The following is a 26,841-nucleotide window of genomic DNA, read 5'->3' on the forward strand; positions in this document are numbered from 1 at the left end:
TGCCAGACCCCAGTACTGTCTGGCATTAGGCAGCTATAGGTACTCTGGATATTTAACCCATCAGGTACACAAAGGAGAACTTTTCTCACACAACCATGGTGCCTTTTGCTCCAAGAAAGGCTCGGCGTTTATTATCTTAGCTTCCCAGAAAGCAAAGCAGAAGTACACAGACGAAAAGAGGTGCACGGATCTCGATCTCAGTGTCCCAAAGGACAGCACGGATTGTCCTGGCTGAATCTGGGGTGCTGACGTACATCTCAGGCGAGCTGAGCCGACAGGTCCGCTGTCTGACTGAAGATCAGGCAGGGACCACATTTGCCTGCGAGGTAAAAGTTGCCTGGTCATGCAGCCCAGCGGTCCAGGGCTGCAGGAGAGAACAGACACACGTCTTTGCTGCCCGGTTGCTTCTTAGCTTTGATAGAGGCCATGCTTTTTGAACAAGGAAGCCTTTTAGGGATGTGACTTCAAGAAAGAAACACAAACCACGTGTGATGCTCTCTGGCACGTGCCAGCTGTCCTCAGCATCACTTTATCCCTTCAGATGCCTGGCCCATGTGTATCCGCAGCAGCACCTTCCCACACTTACAGCCAGGAAATACAGAACATTTCAGAACATTCGGCTCCCAAGTGAGAACAGAATAAATCCAAATCTGATTATTCTAAACTAAAAAGGCCACCAAACAACTACCTAAGGAGCAGTGAATTGGGAATAATTTTTTTTTTAAAATTTAAACCTTCACATTTGGGGTGACACCTTGCCACACACTGAGCAATGGTATGTGAAAAAATAAGGCAGAGGGAGCGCTGCTTACGAAATTGTGAGGGTGGTGATCTACAATAGAGTTCTATGGTCCTCCTGTCATCCCACACACCCTCAAATAAGTATATAAATAGTTTCAAAATGCTCTTCCTTAGGATGGGTGTGCACGCTCACACAACAACACAACACTGTTTCTTGGCCACTTTTCATTCTGCAGCATATTTTTAATGACAGGACTTTAGTTTTTTAATGCTCACTGACAATGGATTTTCCCAAAGGCTCAGGACTTTAGTTTTTTTAATGCTCACTGACAATGGATTTTCCCAAAGGCTCACTGCAAACAATGGCTCTCTCAACTCGACATTTGCAACCTTGAAACACAATGATTAGGTGTTATTTCTAACCCTCAGAACTGAAGAATGTATCATTATCTAAAGTCTATTGAAATTCATATGTGTTTGAATATGAAAAAGAAGGTATCATGTGACAAAGGAGGCCAGGAGCCTTGGAGAACTAGCTCCCCCTACATCAAGTTCAGCTCATTTCAATCACAAAAGATAATTATGAACATGAAAGGCAGGTGGCTTATAAATACAGAAGCCAACACATAGATTATTTGGTGAAACAAAATGTTGGTTTAGCCTTGGAATCAGAAGCAATGGGTGCCAGAAAGTTTTCAGAAGGGATGAAGGCAGTTTTGCTGAATATGGTATGCATTTCTGGGGTAAAGAACTCCTGGAGCAGAGGAGGGAAAAGTTCTTAGGTTCTTAGGTACCCCCAGGTAGCAAAAGACATGTAGATGGAGTAAAGGCTCATTCTGGACCAGGTCCTTCTCCCTTCTGCCTCAACATTTAGGGAGCTGATCCTGCAAAGCCTTAGAGAATTGCTGCTAAGGCCTCTCTCTCCTGACTAGCACACTCTCTCATCTATCTCACACCAGGACTCTCTTTTATAGAGGAAGCAGGTGTCCAGAGAAAGGAAACCACTTGCTCCAAGTCTTACCCAGTAATTAATTGGCAGGGCTGAAATCTGAATTCAAGTCTACCCGACTTGAAAGCCTTTCCTGCCACCCCCACACTGACTTCCCAGGATACACAACTTCCTCGTTTAACAACATCGTGGCATGTACAGGGCCATACCCTGCAGGTCTGTCTCCAAGGGCTTTCTGTCTATAAGGCCTTGAGTCAACGCGGCTAATTTTCCCACTGCACAGAGCAAGCAAATAAGACTGAAAAGGGTTTAGAATTTGCCCAGGGTCGCCCAGCCACTCACTTGTCAGCAGAGCCTGGGTTCTGCTGGCTTCCTAAGGCAGGGGGAGTCTGGGTGGGAAAGCTGACTTCACAGTCAGAAGAACAAGGAGTCCGAGGCAGTGAGTGGAAAGAGGAGAGACTCGGCCTGCTATCGTCTAGCCCTATCCCTCTGGGACCAGCATGAAAGACAGATGTGAGGTGCTCTGCCCTCACATCTCCAGCAGACATGCCCTCTAAGTGTAACCCGGAATAGATGGCATCTAACATCAGTGGCCTCACTTGATCACTTCCCAATACATGCTGTTCACAGGCTTCCAAGCTCCTCCCTGAGTGCTCCCATCTCAGACTGGTAGTCATTATCTGTATGTTCCTTTCGGTAATGATTTGGTCAAACTCAAATAGAAGTTCCTGAGGACAGAAAGCATGACTTTTGTTTTCTAAACATGGGGGGAACCCACATACACAGCCAGGCCTTAGTACTTGTTCACTGACAACTAAAGAACACCAGAGGTCATATTTTAGTGATTACATTCCTTATCAATGTAGTCATCATCACACTATGGAGTTTCCCTACCCTTCTAACAAAGGACCTATTTATAATTAAAGTACCATGCTGGAACAAGGCATGAAGAACTTAAAGCAATCAAATTCACCCTGCCTTTGTCTGTGGTCAACGCTGGCAGAGAGTCCTGGATGATACATGGCCAGTGGGGAGCTGCCTCAATGGCCAGGGTGCCTCTCTACTCAGACTCACATACCACTTCCTGTTTAAAGGTCACCCAAGGAACTATAAAACCACACCAGATCTCTCTCTCTCTCTCTCTCTCTCTCTCTCTCTCTCTCTCTCTCTCTCTCTCCCCCCCCCCTTTCTGTTTGTTTCAAGACAGACTCTCACTATACAGCTCTGACTGTACAGAAACTCACTCTGTAGACCAGGCTGGCCTCAAACTCACAGAGAACCCCCTGCCTCTGCCTCCTGAATGCTGGGATTAAACACATTTGCCACTATACCTGGCTTACACCAGATATTTTTTTATCCTACCTGTAAGGAAGGAAGGAATATGAAGCTTGCCAGGGTGTCTGGGACATCTTTTATTAAAAAGAAAACAAAATAATAATGTCATTTGGACTCCTGAGAAACCAACTTGATATTGTCTACAAAGGAAAGTGTAACATCACTTCATAGAACGACCACCTCAGCTTCTACTCACAGACCTACACTCAAAACAGAAGCTGCTGTGGCTACTAATGATCTGATGTCTGTGGATGTGTGGATGACACTTTATATTTCTTTTTTGTTGTTGTTGGTTTTTTTTTGGGATGGGGGTTGGTTTTTCAAGACAGGGTTTCTCCGTGTAGTTTTGCTGCCTGTCCTGCTGTCTTGGCTCTCGTTCTGTAGACCAGGCTGGCTTTGAACTCACAGAGATCTGCCTGGCTCTGCCTCCTTAGTGCTGGGATTAAAGGCGTGTGCCACTGCCATCCAGCGTATATTTCTTTTAGAAATCCTACTTTACAGGTGAGGAAAACAAGATTCAAGAGGATGAGTCCAGTCTCTCCAACTCACAAAGGGGCCCAGAGTTGGAATTAAGAACTCAGTTCAGTTAATCCTAGCACTCGGAGGCAGAGGCAGGTGGATCTCTGTGAGTTTGAGACCAGGTTGGTCTACAGAGTGAGTTTCAGGATAGCCAGAACTACACAGAAAAACACTGTTTTGAAAACAAACAAAATCACATAAGACCTGAGTTCAGATCTCTAACACCCATGTAGAAGTTGGCTGTGGCAGCATGTACCTGTGTGTGTATGTGTGTGTGTGTCCCCAAAGGTGGACATATGTGTTTTCTTCTATAGTGTGCACATGCACACACCCCCACACCCGTTAGGCTTTTGTTAAACACTTCCCTGCCGGAAGCTTCCCAGGCTAATGCTTACACTTTGTTAAAAGGGGAAATTAGCAAGTGACAGAGGTGTTAAAGACATGCTAGCTCCAAATCAGAATCTGGAGACTGGAGAACTGGAAATGGAGAGTGACTTGAATTACTTTGGATCTTATTTCTGTATCATTTGAGCTATCACAGGTGTCCTGTTGTCTTAGTTTGAGTTCTATTGCTGTGAGAAGACACCATGACCATGGCAACCCTTATAAAGGAAAACATTTAATTGAGGTGGCAGTTTGGAGTTCAGAGGGTCAGTCCATTATCATCATGGCAGGGAGCATGGTGGCATGCAGGCAGACGTGGTGCTTGCTGGCTACATCTGGATCAGAAGGCAACAGGAAACCGACTGTCATACTGAGCAAAGCTTAATCACAGGAAACCTCAAAGCCCACCCCTACAGTGACACACTTCCTCCAATAAGGCCACATCTATTCCAACAAAGCCACACCTCCTAATAGTGCCACTCCCTATGAGCTTAGTGGGGGTCAATTACATTCAAACCACCATACCTGTCCCTCTGGTGGGAAGCTCTCATCAGAAGCAGCTTAGAAACAAATGCTGCGTTTAGGAGTTAGTTATGAAGCCAGCTTCCACTCACTGTTGTGGATATCAGAACAAAGCTCTCCGTTGCAAGCCCTTAGAGCCTTGGCATGAAGCACGCACAGACTCTTGAGAGAAAGCAGAGTGCCATCGCCAAACCACGGAGGCAGAAGAGGGTGGAGAGGACACTTCACTCTGTGGCTCACACTTCAGCTACCATCCTCTTTCTCTTCGGAGAGTTTACTTCCTTTTTCATGGTGGTTTCCCAGCCCTTTTTCAAGATCACAACCAGAAGCCTCGCTGCACCCTCCCCTCCCCCACCTCACCAAGCAGCAACCAGAATGGTGGACGAGGCCTATGAAATGAACCAAGGCTACAGGGTACTGATGGCCCACCAAAACGCATTCCCAAGCTGTGTGAAATCTAACATTAAGAATTCAACAGAGGGTCATGACTCAGGAGAGCATGCGCTTAGCACCGGGAAGTCCTGAGTCTAGCCACAGCGCTGCAGGGGTTGGGAGTGAGAAAGGTCTCTCCACCGGTGACCTCTGAGTTACTGTTCTGTATCTACCTGGGTTGTTGGAACACTGTTGAGAGGGAGTTTGCACTGGACATGAGTTCAGGCCAGAAATGGCTAGAAGGAAGCCTTAGCCCTTCTGGCCATCGGGCTCAGCTTTATCTGTTTCTATTGATTTACTCTCCGTTCTGTGGCTTCCTCCTTCAGAAATACTTCAGTCTTCTAGACTGGGCAACTGGTGGCAATTGCTACTTACTATAGTACATACATACATTATAAGGTCCCCACTTAGCTTCTTGGTTCTATTTAACTTTTAGTACTGTCTAAGAAAGAGTTCCTTTGGGAAATGCTGTACTTCTCCTTGCTATTTATCATGTCTTCTGTAGCTATTACGTCTATAGAACTTGGAAGGCATCAGGTCAACACATGTCACCTATGTGTGCAGAAGTTTATTCCCATCCATTCTCTGCGGGCTTGTTTTTCACTCTAACAGTGATCTATCAAATAAAAGCAAGGCCTTGTTTATAGTCAGGGTTTCTGAAGTGCAGGCCAGGGCAAAGGTCACCAATTCACTGACCCAAACATGAAGTCACTTAGTGCAGAGTCCTAGCCAACCTTCGTGGGGTTCATTTGTAACACGTTCCAAACAGTTCTGCTTATAAGCCACTCCACTCAGTAACATGGCTAGGAGCTTCAGCCATGTTGGCAAGCCAAGTGGTCAGGACTAGGCAAAGAGGGAGACATCATTCTGCTTGCTTTGGTTGATGAAAAGAATGGTCCTTGCCTTACCCACTGTTACAGTTTTAATATGAAATGTCTCTTGGGCACGTGTTGAGGGCTTGTTCCCTAGCTGCTATGACTACTTTGAGCAGTACTAAAAAACTTTAGGAGGTGAGAGGCCATACAGAAGAAGTAGGTCACTGGGAGCAAGTCTTTGAAGGTTACACCTGGTCCCTGGTTCCTTTGTTTTTGTTTCCCACCTGTGAAGATGTGAGCAGCCTCTGCCACGTGATCCTGCACCCACGATGCTCTGCCCCACCATACGTCCAGAATATTTGGAGCCCAGGATGATGGACTGAAATCTCTGATGCTGCAAGCTAAAACAAGACACCACCCCTACCACCCCCGAGTTGTCTTTATCTGTTCCGTCACAGTCCTGGAAAGCTGACATGAATTCTCACCTCCCTCAGCTGAGTCAGGAGAGAGCGCATGTGAACTCTGAGCACAGGATGACAATATTAGGAGTTTAGGGAGCAAACTGGAAGGGTGTGTGTGTGCTTTAACTACACATCCCCACCCTCCTACTTCTCTACATCCATTAGTATATTACATGGGTTTAAATCAGAGTCCACTGTACATATAATTATGCTCAACATTTCTCCTCTTGATTTTGTTTAAGGGACACTAAGGTATATATTATTTCTGTTGTGGGTGGTAATGGCTACAGTTGAAGGCCCTGGTCCATAGGACATGGGGTCATCTTGTTGGTTCTGCTGTCTACTGTTAGTAAATATGAAAGGATGCTGAGACTGGAAGCTGGCAACTGACTTCCATCTCTGACTGTGCCATTTCCATCTGTACGTTCCTGGGGAAATCACTGACGCTCACTTCCCTTTTGTGTACTCATTTTAAAAACAAACCAAAGGATAGAAAGGTGTTCTAAAATGTGTAACACGCACACACAGACAGTATGGGCGTCACTGCAAGTGTCATTATGAACAACTAACTTCGGACACATATTTCCCCCTGAGAGCTAGACCACTCAGTCCAAAGAGTCGCATCAAACCCCTTTGGTCTTCGTCTGTGTGTGTACATGTCTCTGTGTGTACGCGTCTCTGTGTGTACACGTCTCTGTGTGCACACGTCTCTGTGTGTACACCGGCACTTGTGTTCCTGTATGTGTGGAGACAAGAGAACACCTCTGGGTGTCGCTCTTCAGGCACCGTCTGAACAGGGTCTCTCATTGCCTAGAACTCGCCAAGTGGGGTAGGCTGAGGGGCCACAGAGCTCAAGGATTGACCTGTTTCTGCCTCTCCAGTGCTGAGATTACAAGTGCAAAACACAAGCCCTCTGTCTTTCAGTATGTACAAAAAAGTGCATTGTTAGACACGATCCACAGCCCTGTGCTTTGTTGTGTCTATGAAATAGCTATAGCCTGGTGGTGGTGGCGGCGGCGGCGGCGGCGGCGGCGGCGGCGGCGGCGGCGGCGGCGCACGCCTTTAATCCCAGCACTCGGGAGGCAGAGCCAGGCAGATCTTTGTGAGTTTGAGGCCAGCCTGGTCTACAGAGTGAGATCCAGGAAAGGCACAAAGCTACACAGAGAAACCCTGTCTCGAACCCCACCCCCCAAAAAAAGCTATAATATTATTTGAGTATGAATAAGCTCCTTTTCATTTTTGTAATTTCTGTTATGGTGATCGTTTAAAATAATCTTAGTCCTCAGTTCTCTGTATGTGAGCTGCTTTTTGTCTATTTGCCAATAGATAATTTTATATCTGTATAGATTATTAAATGATGGGGATATTAGTCTTTGCCCTGTCATTTTTATTACTAAAATATTTTCAAGGTATTATTCTACTTCTCATTTCTAAGGAAGCTCATATTACATAAAAGAGAAACTTGTTGATTTAGCATCATAATATAGCATAATTACAGTATTTCTAGGTTGATCAACACTTGTGATTTTTTGGCACAATGAGGATGTTCAGATGAATAAGCAAAAACAAGGAGGAGCCAGAATGGACACGGCTGGGTGGACTGTGAGCAAGGATGTGAAGTGGAAGATGTAAGGAGAGGGACAGCAGTTTTCAAAAATTTACACTACATGAGAAAGTGCACCATAGAATAATAGCTCTGGAAAGCAGTGCTACAATCAAGAACTGATTTTCAGGGCTGGAGAGGTGGCTCAGCGGTTAAGAGCACTGGCTGTTCTTCCAGAGGACCCAGGTTCAATTCCCAGCACCCACATGGCAGCTCACAACTGTCTGTAACTCCAATTCCAGGGGATCCCACAATCTCACACAGACTTACATGCAGGCAAAACACCAATGCACATGTAATTAAAAATATATTTTCAAAAAAAGTTAAATAAAAAAGGGATTTTCTCATGAGCCATACTGAACAAAGACAGAAGATGGCCTCACATACTATGAGCTCTTTGTCCTAAGCAGAGATGGAATGGATGCGAATTGGTCACCTGTTCCCAACAGACCAGGGTACTCTGAGGCAGTGACCTGGGGTCATTTCCGTCGCTGGTTCTATTTGTTTCTTAAAGCCCTGGAAGCAAAGCCTGTTTTGCTACTCCTTTCCTCCTCAAGGTAAGAGCCAGGAAAAAAAAAAAAAAAGAAGTCCAATGAATTTACCGTTAAGCTTTCTGGTTCAGCTCCAATTAATTGAAGTTTACTAATAACCAAGGCTGCCTTCTTGAAAAAGAACACAATGGTCCAAGCTCAGAACCATGTCCAAGTGTTTCTAGACTTAAAGGGGACAACTCTTTTCCCAGCCAGTCGAAGGTTCGCCAGCCGATGCTAATTAACTTCTGACAGCTTCTTCTAAGCTAATGTTGTCTATCAAAACTAAAAAATGGAAAACAAAGTAGAGAGAAGGAGGAGGGCATTAGAAGCCTCTGGCTTTTACTGCCAACAGTGTGTGGACTGACACAGAATAAATGGTGATGCAGGCACAGTAAGTTCTTCATGTGACAAATTACACAAGGCAACTAAGCACATACGTCACCAATGAAGGCGTCCCCAGACACACACACACACACACACACACACACACACACACACACACACACACACTATTAATAATTAAATTTACAGAAGGCTTTGCAAAGTTAGGATGTGATCAGGTATTTATTTTCATCCAGCAATATAAAAACAGTGGCACTGGTCCATCCACAACTGTGGGGTGTCTTTAAAAAAGGGGGAGCACAGTTTTTAAAAAGCAGATGGTAGTTAGGTCCTCATTATTTATTGGTTTATGGGGAAGGCTGGTGGCTCATGGAGATAAACAAAATGACTAATAGACAGTGTCGTCTCCATATTTCTGAATATGTAGAATTTTGGCAAAGACCTGTCTCATGGTCTTAAGACACATACAGATGAAATTACCAAAACTCCCTCAAGATAGGGCTTGCTAGTCTATGAACTGGGCTGCCAGAAGTACTGACTATGGGTTGGTTTGCTCACTCATTACGGAAACAATGAGCCTTGGATTGTGAGGCAATTTCTGGGGCAGGCAGGTTCACCCTTCATGTGCTATGTGGTAAGGAGACCAGTGATTTAGTCATTTTGTGGCAATGTGATGTGGTTGGGAAAGTACAGACTTTACAGTCAGTCTAAGTTGTGAGACTGGAATCCTTTACCACATAGTTCGGCTCTCCTGGAGAGCCATGACATCTTGCTTACAGTCTTTCCTTCTACAAAAGAGGATGTGCTGAATAGTTTTATGTCAATTAGACACAAGCTAAAGTTACCTGATAGGAGGGAACCTCAAGTAAGAAAATGCTTCTATAACATCAGTCTGTAGGCAAGCCTGCAGGGCATGTTTTTGGGGGGTGGGAATGGGAACCAGGGTTTCTCTTTGTAGCCCTGGCCATCCTGGAACTCACTCTGTAGACTGGGCTGGCCTTGAACTCAGAGATACACCTGCCTCCATGACCCGAGTGCTGAAATTAAATGCATCCACCACCTGGCTGCATGCCACTACTGCCTGGCTGGCATTTTAATTAGTGATTATTGGGGAGAGCCCAGTCTTTTGTGGGTAGTGCCATCCCTGGGTTGGTGGTCCTGGGTTCTATAAGAAAGCAGGCTGAAGCCAGGCATGGTGGCCCACGCCTTTAATCCCAGCATTTGGGAGGCAAAGGCAGGTGGATCTCTGTCAGTTCCAGGCCAGCCTGGTCTACAAAGCAAGTTCCAGGACAGTCAGGGCTGTTACACAGAGAAACCCTGTCTTGAAAAACCTGAAAAAAAAAGCAAGCAGGCTGAGCAAGCCAGAAGCAGCACTCCTCCGTGACCTCTGCATCAGCTCCTGCCTCCAGGTTCCTGTCCTGACTTTGATGATGAATTGGGAGATGGAATCATAAGCCGAGTAAACCCTTCCTCCTCACCTTGCTTTTGGTCATGGTGTTTCATCACAGCAAGAGTAACCCTAACAAAGCCAAGAGGATAACACCAACCTCATATGCTCACTGTGATCATGGTCAAAGTGAAGGACATACAAACGAAGCCCCTCATGCAGTCTATGTATAAAACAGCACTCAGTAAATTAGGGTGATGAACATGATTTCTTTTGGACACAAGGCCTTGTAGTCCAGGCTTGCCCTGAACTCATGCATTCCTCCCACCCTCATCTTCCGAGTGCTAAGATTACAGGTGTGAGGCTTGATAACACTCATTGAAATTACTATGTGTCAGCACATGAATGGCCTCATTGACCTTCTCTCCGGTTCCAGGAGGCAGCACTATCATCATCTCTATTTTACCACCAAGAAAACAATTTTCCCAGGGTCACTCCACTATCAGGTGGTGGGGAACATGAGGGGACCCAGATAGTCTTATTCCAGAGCCAACGCCTTGAACAGCCTTCAAGTCAACAGGTGTAGAGTTAACCTCTTTCCCTCTACTATATCTTATCCAGTATGTGCTCATCTTGGAGAACCATATCTCTAAGCCCCCCTTACAGCTGAACAAGCCTCGGAGTGATGGCCTAGTGACCACAATCAGACACTACCAGTGAGTAATGACCTTTCTCTGGGTAACTATGGGATTTTTCACCCAGAAAAATCCGAGGCCAACTAAGCCATTTAAAAAAAATTTTAGGGTCCAGTTGCAATAGCTGTCACGGCTCTTTCCTCGCAGCTGGTCATATATACTGACAGTTCAAATCTGTATGATGCAGATTCCAAGACAAGCTAGTAAGCAGAGGAAACCGGTGGCCGCTTGGCTCTATAGCCGGCACTCAAGGAGTGCACAGCCAAGTGGATGACTACAGTTGTTGACTGGGGAGGCATAAGTCACAGCAGAACACAGGGTCCGAGGTGCCCTCTAGCCTAAGTCTCAGAGGCACCTTCTCAGTTATATGGTGAAGACAGCATATTTAAATCAAGTATTTATTTAGAGCATTGTATATGACTGTTGTGCATTGCCCTCCATTTTTGTTTGCTTATTTTTCCATTATATGTTTTAAGTACTGAATACTGGAATCCATCAGGAAGTCTGGTATTGGACCTTGGGTCAGGCTGGATTTTCTGCAAGTCACCTTCAAAGGGGGAATAATAATACATGCTTTGTGATGAACTACAACATGACAGGAGTTTTACGAGAGACCTAGACATGATAGAATTAGAAAGAGGGCAGAATGCTATAAAATTAAATCCAATGTATGCCATTATTCATAGGACTATGCAAGGCTACTGACTGGGTAAAAACTAGAACCCTATACTTTTGGGAGCCCAGGGTAATGCTCAACTATTCGTGATCTACACCTATTATCTATGTGAGGAAATGTTTATAAGCACCAAGAGATAGAAAAAATGGCTAGAAATGCCACCAACCAAACGAGGCCTGATGCCAAGAAACATCTACACCCAGAGTGAGCAGGCCACCAGGATGCCAGATCAAACACAAAGAAATGTCTGTTTGGATTTCCATTAAAAATGAAACTGAGGCCCAATGGATCCTCAGCAAGTAAGGGCACTTGCTGGGCAAACCTGGTGACCTGAGTCCAGTTCCCAGACTGCACTTTGGGAGAAGAGAAGTAGAAGTTGTCCTCTACCCTCCACATGCCTGAACTTATACACACTTACCTGTGCGCATGCACACACACACAGTAAAACAAAGTTGACCCACCACTCTTAAAAGTCCATCCCCACTCCAACAGTTCTAATCATACCTGCTTACTGAGCCTTCTATTTAAAACAAACCTCACTATGGGGAAACAGATTTTTACCTAGAAACCAGCCTGGTTCAATAGCAGTAGCAGCCTCCCTTTTAGTATTTAGGTATTTATTATTTAGGTATAATATTTAGGAATTCATAACACCTAGCAGACCAAGAGTGAGCACTCCCTCTCAACATAGGAAGTGATCAAAGTTTTTATGAACATGAAAATGGAGATAAATTGAGCAAAGTTGTGCCAATGATCAGAAGAAGTAAACTGCTCATGCCATGACATTTTTCTACGAAAATCCAGAGCTATTTATCAAGCTCCTCACATTTCACAGTGATAATTAGAGCTGGAGGATCTAGTTAGTCATAGGCATAAAAATTAAACATTTGATATTGGGCAGTGGTGGCATAGCCTTTAATCCTAGCACTCAGGAGGCAGAGGCAGGTGGATCTCTGCGAGTTTGAGGCCAGCCTGGTCTACAGAGTGAGATCCAGGACAGGCACCAAAACTACACAGAGAAACCCTGTCTTGAAAAACAAAACAAAACAAAGCAAAACAAAAGTTAAACATTTGTGCTGGGTAGTGGTGGCTTATACCTTAAATCCCAGCACTCAGGAAGCAAAGGCAGGTGGATCTCTGTGAGTTCGAGGCCAGCCTGGTCTACAGAGCTAGTTCCAGGATAGCCAGGGCTACACAGAGAAACCCTGTCTCAAAAAAAAAAAAAAAAAACAAGCAGTTTTTATTAGTAGACACAAAATATCAGACATGACTATCACCACCTATATAGAATATTTTTTATAGTTTAAAAAAGATCTTTTAAAGAAAAAATTTAAATAGGTATCATTTTTGCTTTCACTGGAAGCTGCCACTGAAATAAAAAAGGAAGCATTTAAATTAAACCCCGAAGAGAAATTTTATTATTTGCTTTTAAGAGAAGTGTTTGCATCATTTTTACTCAGGTTAGCATCTGGTGAACATCAAAGCCTGCCCTCCCCCCACCCCCCCAGTTTTCTGTTAAGTGGCCGTCACCTTGCTGGTGACTGAAGGAACTGGCTGGTGCCATGCTGCACACACGGTCCTCCCTAGAGGGGACTCAGGAGGAAGTGCCACGGCACAGTTGTGCCAGGCATAGGTGCTCAGCCACAGCACCGCTGAAGGTCAACGAGTCCTGATCAACCCAAGAAGGCCCTCAGATAGACCGGTTTCCTTTTGTTATTGTTCTTTTTTACAGAGTAAAAACTATCTCTTGAAAAAGAAACTTTCATAGGACCTAACAATCAATGTCTACTTTATAAACAGTTATATAATCACATTTTTTAAAAAGACACTAAGTGAATGGTTTTTTTTTTTTTTTTTTTGACATTTACAAATACTGGCGACACCTACTGGCAGAAAATATATTTCAGTCCACAGCTTGCAAAAAAGTCTGGTCTACAGAAGTTGCCTTTTGTGCTGACAGAAAAGAGAAAACTTCCCTGAAACCCACTTAGGTTTCTTTTCTCTAACTTTGCCTATCCCTATTATTAGGAAGTGATTTAAACCTGACCAATGAAGTTGTAGGCCCCTATCTCTGCCTTAAGTTCTGTAAAGTGTATTTTTATTATGGCAAAAATAATTCTAATAATAATACTCAATGGTGATACCTGAAAAATATTTACCAACTATTCCCCAGAAGCATTCACCTCCCATCCTTGCTTTTTACACACCCACATCTTCACAAAGGGAAAATAAAGCATATTTTATTTTGTGGATCCAACTAGTAATGAAGAAACTTAGCGTAACAGTTCATGAAAGGTTACAGCAGATATCTTCAGACTATGACTAACAAGGAATGAATAAGCAGGTAGTTCAGTTAAGCCTTTACCAAAATACCCCCAAACACAGGACGAGATAGGGAAAAAAAAACTGTCAGAATTCACAGCTATTTCCACTACTGTTTTCGTTGGTCCACTTTAATTTATTAGCCGAATTGGTTATTCTTTTTCTCCTCCCAGGAGAGTTGAGGAGCCGCCAGCCCCACTGCTATTGAAAACTCATATCCATTCGAAGCCTGAACAACCTGAACCCCATGAAGGTGCCATCCTGTCCAAACAAATGAGAACCCACCACACTTCCACAGCTGCTGAGACTAGAAACTCTAAAAATACTCAACTGAACTAGGGAAAGGAGAGAGATTTAGCCTGTACTCGGCATACAAAAACGGGAATATAACTAGAGCCTATTGGAGTTCTGTTGGGGGGTGGGGGAGGCTATCTGGTAGGAGATGAATCTCTGATGCTATGCCCCCTCCTCACCTACACACGATTCAGTGAGTCAGGTGCACACACCGAGCAGACGGGTGTGTGGTGTGGAGGTGGAACTCAAGAGTGCCGTCATAAGCCAGACATACATCTGCCTCCAGCTCCACTGCTCACCCTGGTCTTAGTTCTCAGAGTGAGTGGAAAACTATCTCTGTCTCTCTCTCTGTCTTTGTCTCTGTCTCTGTCTCTGTCTCTCTCTCTCTCTCACACACACACACACACACACACATACACACACACACACACACACACTCACACACACACACACAAACCTCACGGTGAGCTGGTCCTATGGACTCCAGCACAGGAAAGCTGGGGTCTAATAAAGCAACTGCCTTCTCCAAACCTCTGAAAAATAATAAGGATCGCCCTCTGCTCCAGCTGAACCTAACCAACTTCAAAGGGCAGTCAGCGATTTGCCAGAGACAGGACACATGATGGGGGGTGGGGGTTGGGGGTTGGGGGGAGGCCCAAGCAAACCAAACCGAGGGACTCCCTCAATTACCCAAGGGCACAACGGAGTTCCCAGAAAGGGAACTGCTTCCAGTATTTCAAGGCAGCTTCCCATTCACCAGAGTACAACTCATTTCAGCAGTCACGAAGGAGACCCTCAATTACTCATTTAGCTCAGACCCAAAATGAACGACACCCTCCCCCAGCCTCCTTTAATGGTTACATGTGACAAGTAAAAGTGCCCTGTGCAGCCCTTGCTCTCAAACAGCTGCAAAACCAAGCGTGTCCGGTTGATCGTCTGAACCGATCTCCAAGAACTTAAGGCTTTCCCAACCCCGGCCGCGGAGGGGTAGACATTGCTTTACTGACTGCCTCTTTCTTGACACCTGGGCCTTCCTGACAGGGCAGGGGGTAGGTGTCTTTGCCGGCTCTAGACAGAGACCGGGGTTCTGTCTGAGAGGGCTGCAGAGAGGCAGCGGCGAGGAGCTGCAGTTCCCGGGCGCAGGGAGAGGGGCAGGGAGAGAGGGAGCCACAGAGAAGACGCGAGAGGGAAAACACTTTGAGCGGCGATCCCCGAGAAACGCAGCACCACGCGGGGGAGATGGCAAGAAAGCGAGCGGTACACAGGGTAAGGCGGAGGAGGTGCCGGGAGGTGCAGGTGGTGGAGGGCGCGTCCTACCTCGTCCTTGGCCGCCCCGCTGCCCAGGGGTGCCTCCAAGCTGCAGTTCGCCCTCTTGACAGTGAGGTAGAAGGGGTAATCTTTGGCCACCATGGCGGCTGCCGGGCCTGCCCTTTGGGATGTCACCGCTGACCCCAGGCGACAACAAAAATCCCGGGTGAAAGAGGGCCCGAGCTCCACGGTGCCGGCGGCGGCGGCGACGCGGACACCTACAGCTGCTTCTAGCCTGGTGTGCCGGACGCTAGGGATCCAGCGGGAGGGGCGGGGCCGCTTCAGGACACGCCCATGGAGGGCGGGTGAGTAGGCGGGGCTAGAGAGGCCCACCCCGCCCTCCTAGGAGCGTCAGGTGCGAACTTGCAGACATCTCCCATGGCTGGGGGCGGTTTTGCCAGCTTTGGAGACCTCAGGGAACAAGCACTGAGCCGCCATATCGGAGATAATAGCTCCCCTCGTGGAAGAACAGCCAGCCGGTTGCGAGGTGGCCGGGGCCCGGGGATTGCACATTCTTCTCCTCCTCCTCTTCTTTTTCTTTTTTTTTTTTTTGGACAGGGTCTCTCTACATAGCCCTAGCTGTCCTAGACACTTTTATTTTAATGTTATTGGGGTAAAAACAGCCCAACAGTAAAATGCACCCATTTTAAGTGTGCCATTCACTGATTTCTGAATAATTTAAAAGCACTGTGTAACCACCCCAAGAGACAAATCCTCTCCACCACGCGAAGTCCCCCTCCAGCCATTCGCCCTACACCCACGTTGGACTGAGTGGGTCTGTTTCCAGCCTATAGCGATGACCATGCCTTTGAGGATCTTTTCTGGGGAAGCGTTGACATTGTAGATGTCCCAAAAAGCAATTGCAAAGTCGATGCTGCGGCCTTGCCCACGCCAGTAAAAAAACAAACAAAACTAGAAACAATGGTAACATTCTCAGTAGCATGTGCTTGAGTAAACTTTCCTCACTATAGACTACGACCCCACAGTGATCAGAAAGGAGATGGGTCTGTGGGTGTGGAATTGAAAGATCTTCATATTGGCCTCAGTTTGAGAATAATTGCAAAGGGCTAGAAATGCAGATCTTTAGTAGAATAGTAAGCAAGGGCGACGCCCTGAGTTCAATTCCCAGCATCCAAAATATAACAATGTGGGACAAAACAGTACAATACCATTTGTGTTAAAAGTATATCTACAAAAGAGTACTTTCTTTTTCCTATATTTTCTATAAAGACATACTTGCTGCTGGGTGGTGGTGGTACACACCTTTAATCCCAGCACTGGGGAGGCAGAGACAGGTGGATCTCTGTGAGTTCGAGGCCAGCCTGGTCTACAGAGTGAGTTCCAGGACAGGCTCCAAAGCTACACAGAGAAACCCTGTCTCAAACAACAACAACAACAAAAAGACATACTTGTAGATCAACAACATTGAATGTCTGGAAGGATCTGCAGCAAGCTTACACTGTCCCTGATGCCAGAGGAGAAACACCTAGGATTAAAAAGTGGACAAACTTGAAAGTTACAGCTAATGTTTTTCAATTTCTTACAATAAAAACACATTCACCTGTCATTCGGAAAAGAGATTAATTTTCTTAACATTATCACTTCCTCAAAGTACAAATTACACTTCTTGTGAACTTCACTGTATCTTTCCATACTCCTGTGAAAGGCAAGGATACATCGGGTACAGGGAGGTGCTGACTCTTGCTTTTGCTTCTTGATGAGGGAGTCAGTGTGATGGAGAAATTGACTCCATTTCAGTATTCTCTGTTTCCAGATGAGGTCAGAACCCTCTGGTTCCTCTTTCCCTGGCAGGAAACTGCTTCACATGTGGCTTTTTCATCTCAGGTACCAAATCCACACCCCAGCAACAAACCCACCCATCATCTTGCCTGATTAGGGCAGAGAGACTGACTACCTTTGGCGGCAGGAAGAATCATATGTTGTAAACAAGAATCCTAAATGAATGGGTTCCATCTGAGACTGGAGAAAGCACCTGCGTTCCCCCTCCCCCCCAGTATATACCCTGAAGCAAAAGGAAGCACGCCATAGCAAAAGAGACAGCAGGTGGGCAGGAGCATGTTCGAATGGCTGACTTTTCCCTGCGGGTGTTCCTGCTCAATCTCTTCAGCCTGAGCGACACTGAAGGTGAGTCCTCATGAACACATTCACACTCCCTGCAAGCTTGGCCAAGTGTGATGGAACCCCATCTCCAAGGGCAGCCAACCAAACCAGGCCTGGGGGCAGTGACATGTCCCAGAGCCAAAGCACCCTGGGCCTCTCCTTTTCCTTTTGCTGCTCTTCCAGGGCTCACTGACAATCTCAACACAGGACCCTGGGCATCCACAGCTCGTTTGGGAATGAGCTTTGATCCCTAGTGAAGTTTTCTGGGCTTTGTTCTCCATTTGGAAAACAGCACTTGATGGGGGGTTATCCCAACAAATTCCCACAGCCCTGGTATTGAGTGCTTTCTTCAGTGTTCTTAGGACCAACCAGGCAGCGTAACACCAAAAACATAGGACAATGATAAATAAACCCTTAGAAATGGGGGCAGGAGGGCTGCGGAGATGGCTCAGCAGTTAAAAGCACCTGCTTCTCTTTAGGAGGATCCAAGTTCAATTCCCAGCACCCACATCAGGTAGCTCACAACCACCTATAACTCCAGAAGATCTGAGAGCTTCTTCCGGCCTCCACTGACAACCACACACATGAGAACATACACACAATGGGGGAGAGAAATTGAACCCCAAATTTAATTATTGTACAACAAATATATCACACATAATAAGAAGCCTACCATATACATTTCATCTTCTCTTAAGATTTTTTTTTTGCCTTTCTTGAGAATTGCTCATAGCCTGTAACTACTTTACTGCAAAATGGGCTAAGCTCCAAAATGAGTGTGACAGTGATGATGGAAATCTCCAGTGTCCTTGAGTTCTAATTCTTCCAAGTTACCTCCAGATAGGATTCTCATCTTTAAATTCTTAAAGATACATACACATTAGAGATACATATGTACACACACATATTACGATACAGCCCATACACTAGGCCAGCAATTCGTTCGAGGGAGGCTAGACCAACCCAGCAAGGCCTCCCAGCAGAGCAGTGGTGGTCTGCCACACACCCCCAACCCTCCCCTGCCGTGTGTGTGTGTGTGTGTGTGTGTGTGTGTGTGTGTGTGTGTGTGTGTTACAGCTTAGGAACAACACCTCCTAACAGCAGCTTCCCTAAAAGCAACAGCACAAAACACCTTTCAGAGGTCTCCTTCAGCACAACCAGTTATAATCCTATAAAATGCTTCACAGCCGGGCAGTGTTTGTCTGGAGCCAGGAGCCTGGAATCAAGAAGTCTGTTCTGCATTTCCAGGAACGACGCCAAGCCCAAAGCTGTGGTCTCGCTTGTGCTGAGAGGTTGGGACTCTGCAGCCATGCATGATACTGGTGATTAGCCCCTTTTAACCCAGCACAAGATCAGGTGTGAACCTACTTACCCACTACTCAGAACAGACCCATTGTGGGGCTAAAACCTCAGAGGCTAAAGTGGCTGTGACCATCTCAGTCAATGGGACCTTGCTCTATCCTATCAGCACTGGCCTGAATATCAGGGTTGGATTTCTTTCTTTCTTTTTTTCTTTTTTTTTTTCCCTTAAAGGTTCACTCATGGATAAGAAAGAGTGATTCATTCATTCATCAAATAGGCACTGAGTGCTTCCTTGATTAGCTACTTTTCCTCTGGTTTTTCTCCTCATTCTTAAGCTTCCCTGCTAGGCAGGTATTTACTCAATAAATATGGTCCAATTTCAGACATGGCCTTTCAGATGAAACCTCGGTGGGAAGTTATGCATCAAGGAAGAAGCCGGTCTGTCAAGGCTCACCACGCAAACTCTGTGGCTTCCCTGGTACCTGTAGCCGTATCTACTGATTAACCAGACAGAGTCATGCACGTACATGCCGGGCACTCACATGTTACAACATCTCTCCTCTCCCCTCCCCTTTCTTTTGGGCGAGGGTCCCAGTTAACGATCAAGCTCCCTCTCCTTTCTTCAACGACAGTCTTGGTGGGAGGAATGAGGAGGAGAAAGCAGGGAACTCTGTGGGATCTGCTGCCCCACAAACAGCAATGGCACACACAGTTGCATCTGAAGTCACACACATGGTACTTCCTCCTGTCCGGGGACCAGCCTGCTGGCCCCAAGGCAGATTGGTGAAAAGCCAACCCTGGATACTCTACAGCTGGAAGATTTAATTCTTGCATTGTCCAAAATGTTTTGTTTTCAGGAACAAGTCTGAAAACAGTCAATTAATTTAAAACAACAACAACCAATAAACAAAACCCCAAACCTGTTGCTGGTTGTTTTATTTTATTCTTTGGCTCTTTAGGGGGCCCACCACCCACCTCCCAAACAAACACACACAGAGACTTTTTCTTACTTATGAATGCCCAGCCTTAGCTTGGTTTGTTTCTTGCCAGCTTTTCTTAAATTATCTCATTTACCTTCTGCCTCTGGGCTTTTACCTTTCTCTATTCTGTATCTCTTTCCTTTTTACTCCATGGCTTGCTGTGTGTCTGTGTGTCTGACCCTTGGTGTCCTCCCCTTCTCCTTTTCTGGATCCTTGATCTCTCCTCCCAGATTTCTCCTTCTATTTATTCTCTCTGCCTGCCAGCCCCGCCTGTCCTTTCTCCTGCCTCGCTATTGGCCATTCAGCTCTTTATTAGACCAATCAGGTGTTTTAGATGGCCACAGTAACACAGCTTCACAGAGTTAAACAAATACAACATAAAAGAACGCAGCACATCTTTGCATCATTAAACAAATGTTCCACAGCATAAACTAACATAACACATCTTAAATTAATATTCTACAACAAGCCAGGCGGTGGGGGCACACATCTTTAATCCCAGTACTAAGGAAGCAGAGGCAGGTGGATCTCTGTGAGTTTGAGGCCAGCCTGGTCTACAGAGTGAGTTCCAGGACAGCCGATCACACAGAGAAACAAAACCCTGACCAAAAAAAAAAAAAAAAAAAAAAAAAAGCGGGGGGGGGGGGTGGGGGTGGGCAGGGGGTCGGGAGGAATATCCTACTAAAGTATACAATGTGATCCCTTGTAAGACACAATGTGTGAGGGCAGGGGCTGGGGAGGTGGTTGAGTAGTTAAAGCGCCTGCCACACAAACACAGGAACGGAAGTTCAGATCCTCGGCATCCACAGAAAAACCCCAGTGACCACAGTAGCCACCTGTAATCCCAGTGTTTAGGCAGACAGAGAGAGAGAGAGAGGATGCCAGAACAAACTAGGGAACTCTTGGTTCAAATGACAGAACCTGCTTCAGGAAATAAAGTGAGGACGCCAACCTCTGGCCTCCACATACGTATGTGCCCACATATATGTACACACACACCAGACACACATATACACATGCAAAAAAAAAAAAGTGAAGGCAAATGTGAATAAAGACACCCAACCGTGGTCATGTCATTGGGTCTTCACTGGACACTTGACATCCAAGCAGCCAGGGGCAGGATTTCCTTACATTGCTTGAAGTGAAATTGAATGAAAAGCTTACTAAACCCATATCCTAGGCCCCATTTAGAGTCCACTGAACCCGAATGTTTGGCGTGTTTGAGTGATACTGTGTTACAAATCAGAACAGTGAACTGGCTCCCCACTGCTCCTCACACCCTCTGCCATCAGCAGTGACCACAGATCTTTGGTCACAAGTATGTGGGGATGTTCAGCCCAATGTTAGAGCATCAAAACCGAGAATGGGCAGAGGAAACTATTTATTGGTTCATGTAAACTATTGTGCACTGGGGATCTTGAGTGTGCAGCGCAATGTGCTATCTACATGTGGATGCCTAAGGGATACAGTGAAAAATGTGCAAGTCCACACTTCAGCTCAGCTCCCAGCAAAGCCACCCACCAGGAGACATGTTCTGACACTTGGGATTGGATTTACAATCTCGTTTCCAGGGCTCCAAATGAAAACACACTTATCTTCATAGCCGAGAGGCACAACTGCATTTAAGTTTTTAAAAAATTAGCTATAGAGAATGAAAGGAGGGCTGTTGGCGTGAGATGTTTACCTGCAAAAAGGCCTGGGGCCGGTGTGTGTGTGTGTGTGTGTGTGTGTGTGTGTGTGTGTGTGTGTGTGTTGGAGGGGAGGTGTTCTGTAGAAGACCTTAATTACAGAACTAGTCCAACCAGAAGGAACAGGTTCAGGGACTCTTGGCAAGCATGTGTCTCATCTGGTGGGAGCAGACATGGGCTGGTGTGCTGCAGAGCTTCATGGGGTCCAGAAGCTGAAATGTCCCAGGTGCTTTGGGCACAGTGAGAGCATTGCAGGGAGTTGGAGGGGTTAACGGAACACTATGGCCAAGCGGGAGCTGAGTAAAGGGAGCTTCTGGTTTTTATTATTTTATTGTACTTTTGTAACAGGGACTCAGAAAGCCAGGGCTGCCTTAAAACTCACTCACCGTGCAGTTGAAGGTGACCTTGAACTCACTGTAGTTGAAGGTGACCTTGAACTCTTGCTTCTTCCACCCCTACCTCCTAAATTCGGGGATTACAAGCCTCTGCCACCACATCTAGTTGATGCTGTGCTGGGGGAATGAACCCAGGGCTTCCTGCCTGATAGACAGGCCCTCTACCAGCTGAGCCGCCTCCCCAGGCTGAGAGCTCCGGATTTATTTGATTTTTATTTTCTCCCAGCTCACATCCAAGCCCAAGCTCAGCAAGCATGGCTCCCATGTGTCCACCGCCCTGATCAAACTAAGAGTCTTGACAGCGAAGAGTGTGCAGGAAGGTGCCAGCCTCGGCTTAGTCCTCGCTGGTGGCACCGTCATCTGCTTCTCCCATCTTGGTGTCATCACTACAACACTCCTGGCTTTGCCTGGTTAACTCTCAATCAAGGCCATCTGTGACCCCCCACCCCACCCACCTCCCTGACCCCCTCAGGCTAGGGTAGCCCTCACTTTGTCTTCTCAAAGCACCGGGTACCTCTCTCACCCCAATATTCCGCTATCCACGGATCCTTCATCTCCACTGTTTGACCCCAGTCAGGTGTGGGGGTGGGGGTGTGGGAGGGGTCATGGGTTTTACCCACATTGCTAGTCAAATCAGTTCTGGTTCCTCCTACCATGCTGGCACATATCAAACAATGAAGTGAAAATTAAATTGAAATAGGACTGGTCAGAGATGTCATGAAAAAAGGTAGATCCAGAGGGTTCCCCCCCTCCAAGTAACGGCGTGTGGTTTCTTTGAAAAACTGTTGTTTTTAAATTATATGTACATACATGTACCCGTGTGTTGTGGGTATATGCACATGAGTGTGAGTGAATGAGGAGGCCAGAGGTATTGTGAGCCCCCTGAAGTGGGTGCTGGAAGAGCAGTACAAGTTCTTAACTGCTGAGTCATCTCTCCAGCCTCTAATTTCTTTTTAAACTAATATTTTTTTATGGCCAGGCATGGTGGCATGTGCTTTTAATACCAGCATTCAGGAGTCAGGGGCTGGTGGAACCTAGTGAGTTTGAGGTTAACCTGGTCTACACATACTAAGTTCTAGGCCAGCCACAGGTGTGTAGTGGGACGCTATCTTACATTTCAAAATTTTACTCTTTGAGAATTTCATACATGCATATAATAAATTTTGATCACATTCACCCCTTCTCCAACTCCTCCTGGATTTCCCTTACCTCATGCCCCCCTTCATGACTTTTTATTGGCACTTTTTTATTTATTGAGAATGTAATACGTGCAAATAATAATTTTGATCATATCTCCCCTTCTCTAGCTCCTTCTAGGTCCCACTTCATGCTCCTACCCCAACTTCATATAATCTCTCTCTTTTTCAAACAACCCAGAGTCCAGTTAATACTGCCCATACACACATGGGTGGGGGACATCCACCTAGGCACAGTCGGACTACCAGGGACCACATCCCTAAAGAAAACTGACCATGTCCTAACGGCCATCAGTGGTCAATAGCTCCTCTAAAGAAAACTGACTATGTCCTAACGGCCATCAGTGGTCAATAGCTCCTCTAAAGAAAACTGACTATGTCCTAACGGCCATCAGTGGTCAATAGCTCCTCTAAAGAAAACTGACGGGCGTTGGTGGCGCACGCCTTTAATCCCAGCACTCGGGAGGCAGAGCCAGGCGGATCTCTGTGAGTTCGAGGCCAGCCTGGGCTACCAAGTGAGTTCCAGGAAAGGCGCAAAGCTACACAGAGAAACCCTGTCTCAAAAAAACAAAAAAACAAAAAAACAAAAAAACAAAAAAAAAAAAAAAAAAAAAGTGAGCCGAGTCTGTCTGGGATTACGAAGCCAAACTGGGCAGAGATGGTCTTGAACCAGACACCAGAACCTTGCTTTGCCGGGCGATGGTGGTGCACGCCTTTAATCCCAGCACTCGGGAGGCAGAGCCAGGCGGATCTCTGTGAGTTCGAGGCCAGCCTGGGCTACCAAGTGAGTTCTAGGAAAGGTGCAAAGCTACACAGAGAAACCCTGTCTCGAAAAACCAAAAAAAAAAAAAAAAAGAAAAAAAAAAAAGAAAACTGACTATGTCCTAACGGCCATCAGTGGTCAATAGCTCCTCTAAAGAAAACTGTCCATGTCCTAACGGCCATCAGTGGTCAATAGCGCCTCAGCTCAGCACTCCTGTGCCCTTCCCCCACTCGCCAGAGCACAGTGTTTGGGATAGGACCAGGACATCATATGCAGACGGCTGTCAGAAATTTTGAAAAGCAGACATGGGTCCTTTACTTAGCTTTCTGATGGTCCAAAATTCATGGAAACAACTTTGAAACTTAGGGCTCTTTAGACTGAGTCTTTGCTTTCTCAAGGTAAGGCCTGAAAGGCTGACTTTGGTGAGGAGAGGAGCAGGATTTTATTTGGTGTTTAAGGTCCCACATAACTCCAATCTGAAGTTTCCAGGATGATGTGAATGTGTGGACTCAAATTTCATTTCATTTCATTTGATTTGATTTTTTGAGGCATTGTCTCGTTTATGCTGCCCAGGCTGCTCTTGAGTTTCTAAGCTCAAATGATCCTCCTGCCTCAGCCTTCTGAGTATCTGAGACTATTGATGCATCACTACACCTATCCCTAGACTCCACTTTTTATCCCAGGAAGCCAAAGGGATGCTAGCTGCTTGGGATGGTGAATCTTTACTGTCCACTTGACTAGAATCAGAATCGTCTGGAAGGTTGGTAGGAGAGACCTTTGGTTGTGTCTATAACCACATTTCCAAAGACCCACCGTCGAATGTACTATCTCATGTCAACATCCCTTCTCTGCTTCCCAGACAGCCATGATGTGGGCGGTGCTGTCCCCTGTGCCTTCCCAGCCACACAAAATCAGTGACCACCGTTCCACCCGAGGAGGGTCATGATCTCCCTCTTAGGTTCTTACAAGAGGTGCCTGAGAGCTTCTGGCATAGAGACAGCCAAACTCATCTGCCAGTGAGTGGGAGGAAGGGAGGAAAAGAGGTAAGAGAATTGAAATTGTAGAGCCAACATCATGTGGTTTCCTTTTTGAACTTTAATAACCCCGAGCTGCCTGCAGGCTCAGAAAAACCCAAATGCAATAGTAGGTACAGGGATTTCTCTGGTGCCAGGAAAATGCAGTAAGACACAACTTTTACAAGGTAGGCAATGAATTAACGCCCTGCAGCAACCAAAGAGGCTTTTAACATCTCTAAAGTTGGCAGCCAGATGCCCAAGCATTGGCTTGTTGCCTTCCAACGCACAGCAGATAGGACCGTGGACTAGAGGATGAAATCATCTTCCAGGAGAAAGAACAGCAGAGGAGGCTGGGTTTTTATGATTCGGGGGAGGGGAGCAATCCGATCTGTATTTTCATTGCCACAACAGGCCCCATTTTAATGGACACTAGAGGTTTTCCACATGTTAGGCACATTTTCTAGAATGTTTTAAAAGGGATCACGTTTATTAGACCACCTCAGTTACTGAAGGAACTATCCTCCCTTCACTGGGGAGGGATTTGTCCTGTGGGGTTATCGAAAAGATCATAAACTGTAGCTTCTCATTTGGATTCTGCTGTTAGGAAGCAATTTGGGGTGTCTTGTTATAGTTTACCCCCAGAAGTTTTCAAGGAAATGCCTGTCATCAAAGTTCAAAAATAAATACAAAAATGATGCTGTCAGAGCAAAAAACCAAAGGGATCAGCATTCTGCATCAGTTTCCTGATCATAAAACTTTATGAAAACAACCCGCCCATTAGCAAAAACTGCACAATAGCTCATATTCTTTCCTAAGTGCTTGCCTCATGCCACCCCGAAAGGAGGTGCCATCACGTTTCCTGAATCATGAGCTCCAAACACCACATCCCTTTCCTCCCTCTCTCATCCCCACCCATCTGGCATCTTTCCTAAAGTCAGCCTCATCTCCAGCGAGGAGCTCAGTGGAGAGGAGCCAACTTTCTCCTTCTACCTGGCCTGAGGAGGCCAAGCATCCGTACCAGCTGGAAGCAGGGATACCTGAGGCGAGCTCCCTAGTTCCTTCCTTACATCCTAAAGGAAGTTTGAACGGGAAGGGAAAATGACAGTCACCAAGTTGGAACACGCAGGCTGCCCCCAAATCTAAAGAACAGTTATGAAAGTGTTTGCCTGGTGATGGTGCACTGTGAAGACTAAAGTATTTTTTCTTTACCTTGGCTCTATAGCAACATTTGCTCCCACCCCATCCTCTTGCTGCGCTGACATAAAACCCAGCACTGGGCAACTGCTCTAACACTGAGATACTCGCCAAGCCCTGTATCCAAACATTCCTTGTGGGGTTTTCAACACACTCTCCTTCAGTTCCCGGTACAAGAGTGGCAGGCAGGCCCACAGGTGAGAAGCTGGACTCCAACGATGAGTTGTTGTTTGACAGCTGTGGACAATTTAATCCACAATGTCAAACCTCAGTCTAATCATCTGTAAAACTGTCAGGGTTTACTTTATTTTGTAAAGTGTGTGTGTGTGGGGGGGAGTGTAACAAATATACCATGAATACACATAGAGGTCAAAGGGCAACAAATGTAAGTTCTCTCCTACCATGTGAGTCCTGTGGACAAAATCACATCATCAGGCTTGGTAGCAGGTGCCTTTACCCACTAAGTCATCTTGCTGGCCTCAGTTTCAAGGTTTTAATAAGATAAAAACCCATGAATGATTTAATGAGAAGATACACACACACACACACACACACACACACACACACACACACACACACACATTCTAGCCATACAGTAAGTAAGAATGATTACCAATTCATCCCACTCCCCTTTTCTCAATGAATTAGAGGGAGAGTGATAGATTTAGGCATTTGCCCATCCTTCTTCCTTTGGAAGGGATTAATTCTGTAACTCCATGGTCTGAAACACTGACTGGAATGTTGGACACACGAAGGCAGCAGCATACTAAACGGTGGACTGACCCAAACTGGGAGACAAAGGGGCTGGAGCAGTTAGTGGTCACTGCCAACTTGACCAGATGAAGAATTTCCTAAGAGATGGGTGAAG

General features: G+C 46.0%; 1 protein-coding gene across 4 annotated transcripts in view; it reads right to left on the bottom strand.

Annotated features, from left to right (window-relative positions):
* The window catches only part of Arhgef3 (Rho guanine nucleotide exchange factor 3), a 283,414-nt gene that overhangs the window by 52,909 nt on the left and 203,664 nt on the right, over positions 1-26,841 (bottom strand). The window contains exon 1 of one of the 4 annotated variants that reach the window (XM_028882412.2): positions 15,328-15,578. The exons of the other annotated variants lie outside the window; for them this stretch is intronic. Within the exon in view, the coding sequence (XP_028738245.1) occupies positions 15,328-15,420 (93 nt within the window). The 5' untranslated portion in view covers positions 15,421-15,578. Of the gene's footprint in view, positions 1-15,327; positions 15,579-26,841 lie in introns of those variants that run through there. 4 annotated transcript variants of the gene reach the window in all.

The sequence above is a fragment of the Peromyscus leucopus genome, chromosome 9 (genome assembly GCF_004664715.2).
Source record: "Peromyscus leucopus breed LL Stock chromosome 9, UCI_PerLeu_2.1, whole genome shotgun sequence".
Taxonomy (NCBI): domain Eukaryota; kingdom Metazoa; phylum Chordata; class Mammalia; order Rodentia; family Cricetidae; genus Peromyscus; species Peromyscus leucopus.